Source organism: Nymphaea colorata, chromosome 13 (assembly GCF_008831285.2).
Source record: "Nymphaea colorata isolate Beijing-Zhang1983 chromosome 13, ASM883128v2, whole genome shotgun sequence".
In the NCBI taxonomy this organism is placed as follows: domain Eukaryota; kingdom Viridiplantae; phylum Streptophyta; class Magnoliopsida; order Nymphaeales; family Nymphaeaceae; genus Nymphaea; species Nymphaea colorata.
The window spans coordinates 7,965,115-7,977,784 of NC_045150.1; the positions used below are offsets into that span (position 1 = coordinate 7,965,115).

Sequence of the window (12,670 nt, forward strand, 5' to 3'; positions counted from 1 at the left end):
CGCCATATGCTTCAAATATACATAACCACATACCAAAAAAAACTAATGTAAACGCAAAAGTAAGGTCTAGTCTAGGTGAACTTCACCAAAGTGCTAAAGAACACCTCTAAAACTGCAAGTTAGCCACCGCCCTCGAAGCAACCATTGGCGTTGTAGATAGGGATGGACAACGGGCCGATCCAAATCGGTGTTTGACTCAAACTCGTCCATGTAAACTTGAGTCTAACTCGATTAGATGAGTCGAGATCGAGCAAAACTCGAGTTATAAATGAATCGACTTTGAATTACATAAACTCGACTCATTTAAACTCAATTTGTCTCATGTATTCTCTGTTTATTAATCTTCAGGGCATGGTCGGTACTTTTTTATAAAATTTAACACCTTTTTTATGGTTTTCATTTTCATTTGAAAATATATATATACGAATCAAGTGGCATGACCTTTAGCAACTACAGAATCTGAGCTCAAGCTTGACTCCAGCTCAAATCGAGCAATATATACCTCGAGATGAACTTGAGCTGGCCGAGCTCAAACTCAGGGTTGCTCGTTCTACACTCCTAGCTGTTTACAGCCTTCAAAAAACTTAAAAACATCCCAAGGCAGATAAACCTTGTCGCTTTCTTTCACTTGTGAGTCTACAGCCAATCCCTCAAGAAACATTGGATAAAATGCTCGAATTCTAGAACAAACAAGGTCGGGTTCATCCTCGTCGTCACACCTTGACACATGCTAGAAACCAAAGACAAGCTACCATGATCGTCATCCAGACATCATATTGTCTTGGGCTGACATGGGCGCTCGCCAGCCCCACGCTGGCTCCACTATTGCTATAAGCAGTTGAGTTTCTTTATCGTACCCGTGGAATGCCTATAATTTTAATTTTATGAAAAAAAAAAACGAAAGCCGAAGCTGATACAAGCACGAACAAACTTGAAATAAAGTAACTTGAAATAAAGTAGGCAACCGCTGGCTCCGGTACTGCAGGAGGTGACCCAAGTGAGACGGATGCAGCAAAATATTAGATTCGGTATGACAAGCTAATTCAAAGAAAGGAAAATGGCTATTTTATTAAATCAATTGCATGACTTGTTTGCAATGAAGGTTTTTTTACATCAAAGCCTTATTTCCTCGACGCAACCAGTCGTCCCGGTCGGAGAACCACAACTCAACATGCACCGCATATGCAGTAATAAATATAATAATAATAATAATAATAATTTAAAAGGAAAATCGGCTGCCTAGTTGCTGCCATAAACCCATTTTTCAGCATTACTGGTATAACTGACAAGTTCCTCCGGCTTGAACCAAAGGCTGATCTCATCCTTCGCAGTTTCAGGACCATCGCTTCCATGAATGATGTTCCTGCAAACCAACATATTACGTAATTAGAAAGCTTCAAGATATACAAAAAGAAACCATTAGATAACAAACACTAATTTGTGTGTTCTTCATGTCCTTGGATTTACAGGAACACCAGCACAACAGAATCAAAATTTATCTAGTTTACAGGATTTGATTATGATTTACAGATGAAGGCATCATTTAGATTATATAGTCGACTTTCATCTACCTAGGATCATCGACTGCCATACTGTTTAGAGAAATGACGATTTCCAACCAGAGTTGTCATTTAAGGAGTGCACTGTACTAGAAGCCGCAGCTTGTAGACCATAGATCGACATTCAGAAAGGTAGAAGTCCGGAGTAAGGTACTAGTATCTATGCTATTGTTAGGTGTCAGTTTGCACAGCAGTTGAACAACGAGCCACTCCCACCACCTCAACCCCTTCTGCCCAGGGAATTGTGGTCTATTAACTACTAACAGTAGAAGCCGCAGCTTGTAGACCATAGATCGACATTCAGAAAGGTAAAAGTCCGGAGTAACGTACTAGTATCTATGCTATTCCTAGGTGTCAGTTTGCAGTTTGCACAGCAGTTGAACAATGACCCACTCCCACCACGTCAATCCCTTCTGCACAGGGAATTGTGGTCCATTAACTACTTGATTCCGCTTCCTTCCTCCACCAGTAGACAGTATAGTTGGGAAATACCATGCCAACTCTACCCCAAAAGCAACCTCACCCTTTCACCACCTATACATCGACCCTTCTCTCCGAAGAGAATCCTGGTAAAAATTGCAAAGGGACGCCAAAAAACTGAGCAATGCAATTTCCCCAAGTCCTACTGTTAACCAAGCAGCCATTATTAGTAAGTAGAAATTCTCATCAGTTTTAAAACATACCGTCCAACCACAACTGCAAGGTCTCCTCTAATCGTTCCAGGCTCTGATTTCTGGGGATCAGTAGCTCCAATAAGCTTCCGGCCATACTTTATCACTCCTTCCCCTTCCCAAACCTGCAGGAGCAAAGGAGCAGATATTTTGAAATATGAAGACAAGACCCCTCCCCAAGAATCTGAAAAATATATAGGCAGTCGCACAAATACAATTTCCAAGTTAAAGAGGAACAATAGACAATATGTCTGATGGATAACAAAGGAAACATACAATGTAAAAACAAATTCCCATTAAATGGCGAAAGCAATAATTGTAAGAAACAACTGTAGTAGCTACTTCACAGGGGCAAGGAACAAACATGACAAAAATATCCGGATAAAAATTTGGCTACAATAAAAAAGGAACATTTTTAATGCTTTACCACTCTCATCATAACATAAGCAGTCAAAAATAAGATACGATACACCACATGTATCGTACAGTTATGATACAAGCACCATATCGTACGATACAGTTACGATACGCTAATTTTTACTGATTTTTTCAGAATTTTTTCTGATTAATTTCTGTTTTTTTTAAATACGATATAATTAAGATACATTACGATACAGCGTATCTTAAAGCCAGACCGATACGGCATACGATAAGCTTTTTACAACATTCAGCAATACACTAATACTACAGCTAAAGCCTAACCAGGAAAACAGACTCAAGTTTTTGTGACTAACCATCGCAAGAACAGGACCAGAGCTGAGAAAATTGCATAGGCCATTAAAGAAAGGCCTCTCCTTGAGATCATGGTAGTGTTTTTCAGCAAAGTCCTTTGTCGGAATCACCAGCTTAATGGCCACAAGCTTGTATCCTTTGCGTTCGAAACGATCAATAATTTCTGCAACCTAAATAAACAAAACATGGATTACCATAGAATATTTAAAACAAGGATCAGATAGACTAAATCAGAAGCTGTCTGCATTTTATCCTAACCACAGCATTTAATAGACAATAACAAGTTCAATGAATATTTCACCTCTTAAACTGTATTAGAAAATACTTTACCCCTTAACCAGCATACTACTTTTTTATTGTCAATTGCATCTTCAAAGGCATCAAACTACTGACTGCCACTATTGGCATCTTGATCATTCAAGTTGGAATATCAAGTCTTAATCTTGTAGTACTGCATCCCTACATTCATGTTGGTTACACTCAATATATAGTGTAATTTCAAGAAGCTTTAAAGGTTATTTTTTGGACACTGACATATTTCCAAGAGGAAATAAACAAGCCTATACAAAGCATAGATTCATTTGGAATGTACATTAAACATTTCAGTTTCACTTTACTGCTAGCCATTATACAAGGAACAACAGGATTTTCACGAACTTGTAGAACTAAAAACAATAAAACATCTTCTACCAACTAACTACTAATTTCTCATCTTCACTCTGCATGAAAATATTAAGACCTTCAACTGCGACAACCTGCACAGAACCTTCTGAAATTGTAAATATTAAGAACTAACAAAGCTTTTCCCTACATTTTAACATAGCAAACTAAAAGGCATCATCGACAGTTGCAAAAAGCATATGTAGAATGAACTAGGAAAAAGTTCAATTTTCCTTTTTCTTCATGAAAGAACCCCCCCCCCCCCCCCCCCCCCAAAAAAAAAAAAAAAGGAACACCGCTAGATCAGTAACTCCATCTAACAAGAAGCCATAGAATAACCTTCAAAAAAGGAAAACCAGGTAAAAGTTTCCTTTGAGGTCCCTTATAACAAAATAATCTGGATATTTGTGAACCATGGAAAATCAAATTTGGTTCCCAGATGGCTTGACGAAATCTGAAGACAAACTACTGAAATTGGTAAACCACATTCCCAATGAAAAATCTAAAAAATATGGAAACCATAGAAGTGCATGCAAACTAAACAAAGAATTCAGAAGGAAGCATTGAATAAAGCGATCGATAGAAGTTAAAATAGCTACTGACTTTACCAGGCCCCTTTGCACTCCATCTGGCTTGATAGCAATAAAAGTACGCTCCATCTACAAAATCACAACCACAAAATGACGACGGCAGAAAGAAGAAATTTGATGATATCATACCAAGAAGCACAAGGAGAAACGAACCTCAGCAGCTTGTGCAGGCTGATCCTGAAGCATGTACACTACAAAAGCAAAGCCACAAATTCATAAACAAAGGGACTTTCAGAATGCCTCTTCAGAAAACATAAAAAAAGAAAGCAGTTTTGTTTACTTCAAAATCACTGCCAAAGAAATTATTTGTTACATCATTTGGATTGATTCAAAGTTTAAATGGATCTAGTAGAAATGTGTTTATACAAAATGAAGTAAAAGTTTAAATGGATCTAGTAGAAACAGTAAAAAATTTATAAGTCAGGGGATCAGCTTTCATCCATGCTCCAAATCCATGCGTGCAGATATAGCAAGCAACTCCAATAACAGTAATAGATAGACTAGCCTGACTAGGTATGATCTCAAACACAAACAGGGCCCAGGCTAACAACTGATGTGATGCAAGCCACCAAAAAAGATGGCTACTTCATTTGAATCAGACAAGCAAAACTCACTATTCTCGTGATGAAAAATTGGATACAGTGTAATATCAATAAATAAAGGATCAGAAAGAAGGTATATCATTGCAAAAAACCTGATGGCAGCAAAATGAAGAAAGTGGGTGGAGGGATTGCTGTAGGGCAAAGTCTAGGCTAGCTGTCACATCTAAAACAGTAGCCCACGCCTTTTTTTCTAACCCATCTTAAGATGAAGCTCCTGTAGAAGAGGTTGCGAAAGCCTCATGCAAAAGCTTGAGCAGGGGCAGGGGCCCTCTTCCACCCTCCGCACTTAATTCAATCACTACCACCATAGTTTATCAGCTCAAACCTTTTACTTTAAATTCATCACGCCCTTTCTTCCACAAAGATATTACCACAAGGATGGAAAACAATCATCAGTCATAACTACTGCTCTAAAAAAAAAATCCAAGAGGGCCTTGGCGATGTACAAAAAGGAAAAGAAAGATTATGATTTAGCCAGTTTTGCATCCAAAACTTAAAAAGCAGAGGGAAAATGCTCAAATCGGTCAGACAAACAGGCCCTTTCATGACCACTTAAATTTTAAAATAGGAACATTAATTATCCTCACAATCTTAAAGTTGCCAATCAGTCATGCAGCCAAACTTTGCTACAAACCTTTGCAAACTTGTCAGCATCTTCAGAAATGAAACAATACCAAAAATATAGAAAATACTACCCTATACCAAGGGGACCCGAATTTAATGTTCTGTTCTTTAAATTATTCAATGTTAAAGATATCGACGGGGCTAAAGAATCAAAGATCCAATGAGCACATACAGAAATGACTAAAAAACCTGCTTAATATGATATAAGAAATAACTAGAAGACCTGCTGCAGGAAGAACTAGGGCTCCAGAAACCCATCCCCTTGAGGTACTCCTGGCTTCTGCCTGCTGATAAACTGGAGCCAGTGTAGACAATCTTCCTCTAAAAGAAGTGACAGGTGCCGCTGCTATTGCTCGCCCTTCTGCAAATCAAAGTTAATATCAATGAATTTGCAACCACATAAAAGGCCTTAATGATCTGCACACGATGGACGACGTGTGTGAACGATCAATAATGTACCAACGAAGGTCTAAGAAGCAAAGTAGTGAGCTTCTATGGATCACTTCGACGAGCCTAACAAAGCACCGTTCTCTCTTCGGACTTTCATTGCAAACGCTGTCAAATTTTTTTCTGATACGACCACTCTTTATTTTGCTTAACCTTTTCAATTTTTCACGAGAATGATACTACCCAAATAATCCATCGGCTAAATACTGTTAAGAAACCACAAAGCCATCGCAATGTCTACAAAACTTAAAGACAAACGGGTCCCTGAGATGACGAACTGAGAACAGTATGGAGCAACGTAGACGGAGATACAACCGCAACATAGGGCACAATGGGGAATGCAAGAAGAAGCACAGAGACTCAACGTTTCCCAAAACAAAAATGTGAAGCCTTTGAAAATTGAAATGCGAGACGCCTTTATGTCTTAGACAACAAAAACCCTAGCCAAGAGCACACGTGTCACCCGAACGGGGACGGAAAGTCTTCTACTTCACTGATATTAAAATTTCTACAACTAACGGATGGCGCAAAAGCAGCGCCCTAACATACTGTGAAAGAGGAAAAGCAAAGAACATTTGATAATTAAGACTCGGGCCAAAAATGACGCCGTCACGCTGGTATGAATATAAATTATATAATAACCTCAGAAATCGGTAATTTATTCCCTCAGCCATTTATTTAAAACAAGCGCGAGTCCTACGGTCAAACACAACCGTAGCCAGAGGACGCACTCTTAACTCAATAGTCAAAAATAAAAAATGTCTCGAGAACCTAGCGTCGAGAATATATATATATATATATATATATATATATATATAAAAGCGAGACTCATTACGAGACCCAATACTGCGGAACTTGGTACTGCCTTCATGGATAAAAATTAAAAGTCTATCATCTAAAAAGGATGGAAAATATGAGGACGCTGGCGAGCTCCGTCGGAACATTGGGACGGCCTACCCCGCGGTATGCATCGATAGCTTCCCCGTTTTCTTTTATTTTTTCTAAAAGCAGCCGTCCCATTTCGCTCAATAGAATAGCTCTCAAGGAGTCGTATGAGGACAAAAAGGAGAAAAGTTAACGTCCTGTAGTTCCTTTTCCCGGCCAACCCTCGGCTAACCAAAAAGTAGATGTCACATACTCCTATTTGCCCGATGACCCTTCAATTTACAGAATAAAAGCCAGGACCAAGAAAGAAAGCGCAAAAACAGTACAGTTTCGTCAGAAAGAGCGGAAGGCAAAAAAAACGCGCTAACGTTCGATCAAGATCGATCAATAAAAGAGCAGAAACTTTTGGAGTTTGTAGACCGAAACGCCCGGAAAGAACGTGCGGAAAACTCACCGGAGAAGAGACCCGAGTTCCGGGAGGCGGAAAGGAGCGCTCTGACGCTCCTTGAAGCGGCTCTGTATATCTGGGAACTCATTTTCCTCCGCTGGCCCGGACACGAGATCAAACAGAAAGAGAGGAGGACGAAGAACTAGAGATGAACTCGCTATCGCGCTTCAGAGACGCGACCAGTGAGGGCTTCTGGGAAGCAGGGGAAGGTATTTATACAGTGAAATAACGCAGCACCAGTGAAGGGTATCGTCCGTGTGGTGCTTAGGGCTCCACCGCACGCCGTCAGGTTTCCCACCAACGAATATTAAGTTATTACCCTTGCGCTCGGGTTTTTTTACAAGAATGTTCCCGTCTTATCTGGTTCGGGTCTATTTTCGGATCCGATCTGTTCAACCGTGGTGCAACCCGGGAACGGTTAAAAAAGGAATCGAAAGTGGACTTGATCTACTGGATATGGATCTGGATCTGGATCTGGATCTGGTTAAAATTTTACTTTTAATGGCCTGGGCCACCGGGTTTGGATTAATTTTCCTATTTTACCGAGTCTCATCTTGAATTATGAGTTTGAGGTCCGAGCTTCGAATTGATTCATGGTTTGCATTTTGCAAGTCTTCCCCACAACATATGCAACAATCATTCCAACCGCATCTTAAAATGTGAGGTTTTAAAATGTAAGGGGTGTTTGGATGACAATCACGAACCATATTTTGAGAGTTTTACCTCAAAACACTATTTCAAGAGTGTTTTGATGACATTAAAATTGGGTTTTGGCGAAACTTGGATTTTATGAAGAGCTGAAAAGCATGTTTTCCTTCAGGTTTTACAAGTAAGATTAATTTTTGTTTCTAAACCAAATTTTTCACTTGTCATCCATACATTCAAACCAAGTAGGGCTGCACACGAGCCGGTCGAGCACGAGCTTGGCCAGCTCGAGCTCGACTCAACTCGACCACACAAACTCAAACTCAATTTGATTAATTCATAAAACTCGTTTAGGCATTAACTTGTTTTGCACTAACTCGTGTAAGCATTAACTTGTTTAACTCATGTTACTCGTTTAACTCATATACGCATTTAACTCATGCAACTTGTGAAAATTAGCTTTTAACCCTAAAAGTTAAAACCGGTGATTCGGTGAATCGGTTTTGACAATATTATATAGAGCACCGCTTTACAAGTCGCATTGAGTATAAACGAGTCAAGTTCTTGAAACTCAAACTCGATGCGTTTATCGTTTCGAGTATCTTTGTAAGTTCGAACTCGACTCGTTTATAAACGAGTTGAGCATGAGCCGAGTTTTTTCAGTCGAGCTCGAGTTGGTTCTGCTGATTGTGCAGCCCTAAAACTAGGTTTTTAACCAAGTTTTGAAAAACTTGGTTTTCACCAAAAAAAAAAATGAGGGTGTCATCCAAACACACTGTAAAGTTCAAGATTTTGTGCATGATGTTAAAACTGAAAGTCAAATCTAAAGTTTATGGTCCGAATCTAATGAGGGCATCCCACCTAATTTATTTAGATAATAAAGGCTGCAACTGCAGAGCTGCTAGGGAGAAAGGCTGTCAAACCCTTCATTCCAAAGAATAGTGAGGGAGATGGTTACCGAGTGCTTCAACGAAAGGTTGGAGCCAAACACAACACTTCTCAGACTAGATTTGCATATCAACAATAGGAATGATTCAGAAAAAAGAAACAAATGTAGAAAATAATGGTGACCAGGCAAGTTGGCAACCTACTTGCTCTGTAGGAACATGTGAGGCCCCAAGCATTCGAGTCTCCTACCATCACCCATAGGAGAGAGATTCCAAGCATCCGTGAACAGCCATGGCGTACACGGAGTATAGTTGGCAAATTGGCCCACACTAGTTGTGAGTTGCTCAAGTCGCCTGGGACCATCTACTCACTCGGCCACAGTCAAGCAGTAGCGGAGCTGGCAACTGCCTACCCCAGCATGTGTAATCTTTTATAAAATTTTTATTTATTATGTGTCGGACTCAAGCCTGACCATATGGGGTGTCCACACCAGAGCCATGTCAATGCCTTGAAGTTCTATATGCACCCAATCAATTGCAATAATAAGATAGAAGATGGATTAATGCCCATCAATTAAAATATTTTGTTGTTTTGAAGCTCTATATGCACCCAATCTAATATCCATCAACTAAAATATTCTGCTGCTTTGAAGCTCTATATGCACCCAATCAATTGCAATAATAATAAGATGAATTAATGTCCAATTAAAATATTCTGCTCTGCAGGTCCGCCAGTCAACTGGGATCGTCAACTAGGTACACTTTTGTCGTGCATTGCTTGACTACTAAAGTTTAATATTTTTGAACTGTGAAATATCATGAACTTGACGAAGTATACACAAATGCGAGTTTTTCTTTAGGATCGACTTAGTAATTGTTCTTCCCTAGGTATAAATAATCATGCCAGTTTTTCTTCTATTCCTGCCGACTGTTTCTCTCTCTCAACTTGGTTTCTCTCGGGTAGGAAGGTTTTAGCCTTCACAATAGATACAGGAGATCACCAATTCTAACAAGCTCCTGCCACTGGCACGTGGCGAAGAGTGAGCAAAAAGGCAATCACATTGAATCTCCAAGGAGAAAAAAAGGAAAAAAACAAAAAATCTTGTTTAATTTAGGTAGGTTCTTTGGCTCCTCTCTGCTTGTTCTATTTCTAATGTAAAATCATTCTCGTGTGTTTCTGCTAAGAAGCTAGGGAATCTAGTGGGCAAAAAGATTACCAACCATCTTGACCTCAAACCTTTTCAATTAACAGAATGGAAGAAAACAAAGGAATTTGACTCAAATGTTGTAATATGGTTCCCACCTAATCGATCAAAAGAGAAGTGGGTTCAAATGAAAGGGGCGAAATGCCACCTTTATTGTCCAATAAGTGGTGGATTTCGCCCCTTGGCCTCTAGGGGTCCCTTCATTTAAAAAAAAAAAATAAAAACCATTTTTTTTAAATGTTCATAAAAAATGGTTTTGTTACAAATAAGGTCAACTCTGTTTTGAGTGATTCCATACTAGTTTTAGACCCGGATTGGGTACGATTGGTCGCCAATGCGTTCTAGTGAGTAGTTTATGCTCAAAAACACATTTTGGCACGAAAACAAAACATAAAACAAAAGGAAGGTCCGTCCATGCGCTCGTGGTGTTCATAGCATCAAATTTTGTTGTTTCAATCTCAGCTTTAAATTTTGAGTTTAAAATGCTCAATTTGGATATAGACTTAGGTTTTGGATCTAATTTAGATCCAACAGTTAGATTTTGGATTTGAATCTTGCGTTCGCGCTCAGACATGGGTTTAGAGCTTCTTTTTGCATCGAATAGTTGTGAACTAGACTTAGGTATGGATATGGAAGTTTGTTTTGGGTTTAGGGTCGGGCTTAGGGTCCAGAAATTAAATCCAAATGAACTAATTGAGAATTTCATTTGAGTGAAATGGATATAGTCCTTTCGAAAAAAATTTGGGTGATGACGGTTCCAAAATAAGTTAATTCATGCATAGATCTACATGCAATAATAAATTTTACTGGAAATATGGAGTTAGCAAGGTTGACTCCATGAGTTAATATTTAAATTTATTGGGTCTATATTGAAGTTCATTTTAAATGGAATTTGAATGAATGTTACTTTGAAAAAGAAGAGTAATAGGCGCCTCAAGAAAGTGATAACTTTGCCTTCTAATACTCCATTTTATTTGCATTTGGAATGCAACTATGTTGATACTCAACACCAAAATGATAAAAAAATAAAATCCCATCATCATTATAAAGGAAAAATGAACCATTGACAGTTTGAATGGTTTGACTTGAGAACATTTTACTTTTTTGACCATGTTGAAAAAAGGTAAAATATTTAATTTTCAAATTTTTTGTCTCACTAGAAAAACTCTAAGTTTTTGTTGCACCACTCAAAGAAGCATGTATTTATGGTCCTCAAATATCGAAATGAATTGAATTAGAATGAACCTTAGAAGATATTTTACTTGGAGGAAAGGGAATGTGAGCATGCTTAGCTCAAGTATAAGTATTACATCTCCAGACTTTATTCATGAAGATATGAAATTTAAATGAGTTACAACCCTTGTACATGTTTCTCTTGGTTGAGGACATACAAAGAGCAAGAGATTTTGTTACATTAGTCATTGGTTGTCTTGTGCTTCTGGTAAGTCAAATGAAAATAAATTACTTGAAAACAACAAATCACATAGTAGAAATGTTACCTATGTACTTATTTAGATTAGATTTCTTTCCTAATGATGAAAGCATCTTATATATGTTTTGGTGATGCATGCAATAGCTTCTAAGTGGTAATGCTATAGATCAAAGGAATGTTGTTTAGAAACAAGGCCATTTGCTATTTATTGTGAGACTTTCGATATCACAGTCTGCATTGTTGTCACCCTTCTCAATCATCATCTTCAAAGAAAAATTCTCCAAGACCTAATAGTAATGGCGACACACTGTGTATACGATCACAGCAACCCACAGAGAAGGTGGCCGGTCAAGGGCAGAGAGCCAGAAGGTGGCTGTGGCCAGTGCCATGGACAGAGAGAGAAAGATGGCTACTTGGTGTCAGCCATGGAGAAAAAGATACTCAAACAAAAAGACATACAATTGCAATGAAAATTCTGACGTTGGGCGATGGCACCTCCAGTCACAGCTCCAGCCTCTAGCAATTTCAAAGGTATGATACGATGTTTGAAATCTTCAACTTCGCAGGTGATTTGGGATTTAGAGATACAAACAAGGTTTAGTTAGGGCTACGTGTGAAGCCCTCTTTACCAGTTTTATTTAATTTTTAATTTTTTTGTTTAAAAAAACTAAACAGACTATAGTTAGGGCTACGCGTGAAGCCCTCTTTACCAGTTTTATTTATTTTTTATTTTTTTTAAATTAAAAAAACTAAACAGACTATGTTCCTGAGGCGTACGCCTCACTAAATGAGGTGCACACTTCAGGGATTTGTGCGCCTCACTGTCTTGCCTCAAGGCTTTTTTTTTCTAAAAAACGCTTTGAGTCGATTTTTTTTTTGTATGAAGCATACACTTCTTACAACATTGATGTTAGGCAAGTAACATTTATTTTTTGGTTTTAGAGTTTATAGATGTATTTGTTTGCTATACTTTAAGTTGTGATATTTGTATGTCCACTTTATGCTCACACTTACGTTATTGAAATAGAAATAGAGTACCTTATCTCTTTAGGACAAATTGTACTTTGTGCTAATAACACAAGCAATTATTAAATGTGTCGTATGACAGGTCGCGCTTCATGTTCATGACGTGAAAAATTATATACGACATATGTTCACTTCTACTATACTGTGGTTTGCAAATATCATCTGAAGTGCGTGAGTTTATATATATATATATATATATATATATATATATATATATATATATATATATATATATATATATATATATATATATATAT

The 12,670-nt window shown here is 38.2% G+C and overlaps 1 protein-coding gene across 1 annotated transcript; it reads right to left on the reverse strand.

Moving 5' to 3' along the window:
* Positions 1–1,042: 1,042 nt before the first annotated feature.
* Positions 1,043–7,420, reverse strand: LOC116267285 (nucleoside diphosphate kinase 3-like). Its single transcript, XM_031648940.2, has 7 exons — positions 7,225–7,420; positions 5,662–5,799; positions 4,366–4,403; positions 4,231–4,281; positions 2,965–3,132; positions 2,243–2,355; positions 1,043–1,363 (listed from the first exon to the last, which is right to left on the reverse strand). The coding sequence occupies exons 1-7, from the start codon at positions 7,304–7,306 to the stop codon at positions 1,240–1,242; spliced, it is 714 nt and encodes a 237-aa protein (XP_031504800.1). The 5' UTR covers positions 7,307–7,420; the 3' UTR covers positions 1,043–1,239.
* Positions 7,421–12,670: the final 5,250 nt, after the last annotated feature.

Excerpts from the sequence above, each read along its gene's own strand:
- LOC116267285 (XM_031648940.2), bottom strand. The coding sequence starts at position 7,306 with ATGAGTTCCCAGATATACAGAGCCGCTTCAAGGAGCGTCAGAGCGCTC. Across the intron at positions 4,404-5,661 it reads CCTAGTTCTTCCTGCAGCAG|TGTACATGCTTCAGGATCAG; the intron begins GTCTTCTAGTTA and ends TTGCTTTTGTAG. Across the intron at positions 2,356-2,964 it reads CTGGTCCTGTTCTTGCGATG|GTTTGGGAAGGGGAAGGAGT; the intron begins GTTAGTCACAAA and ends TTGCTCCTGCAG.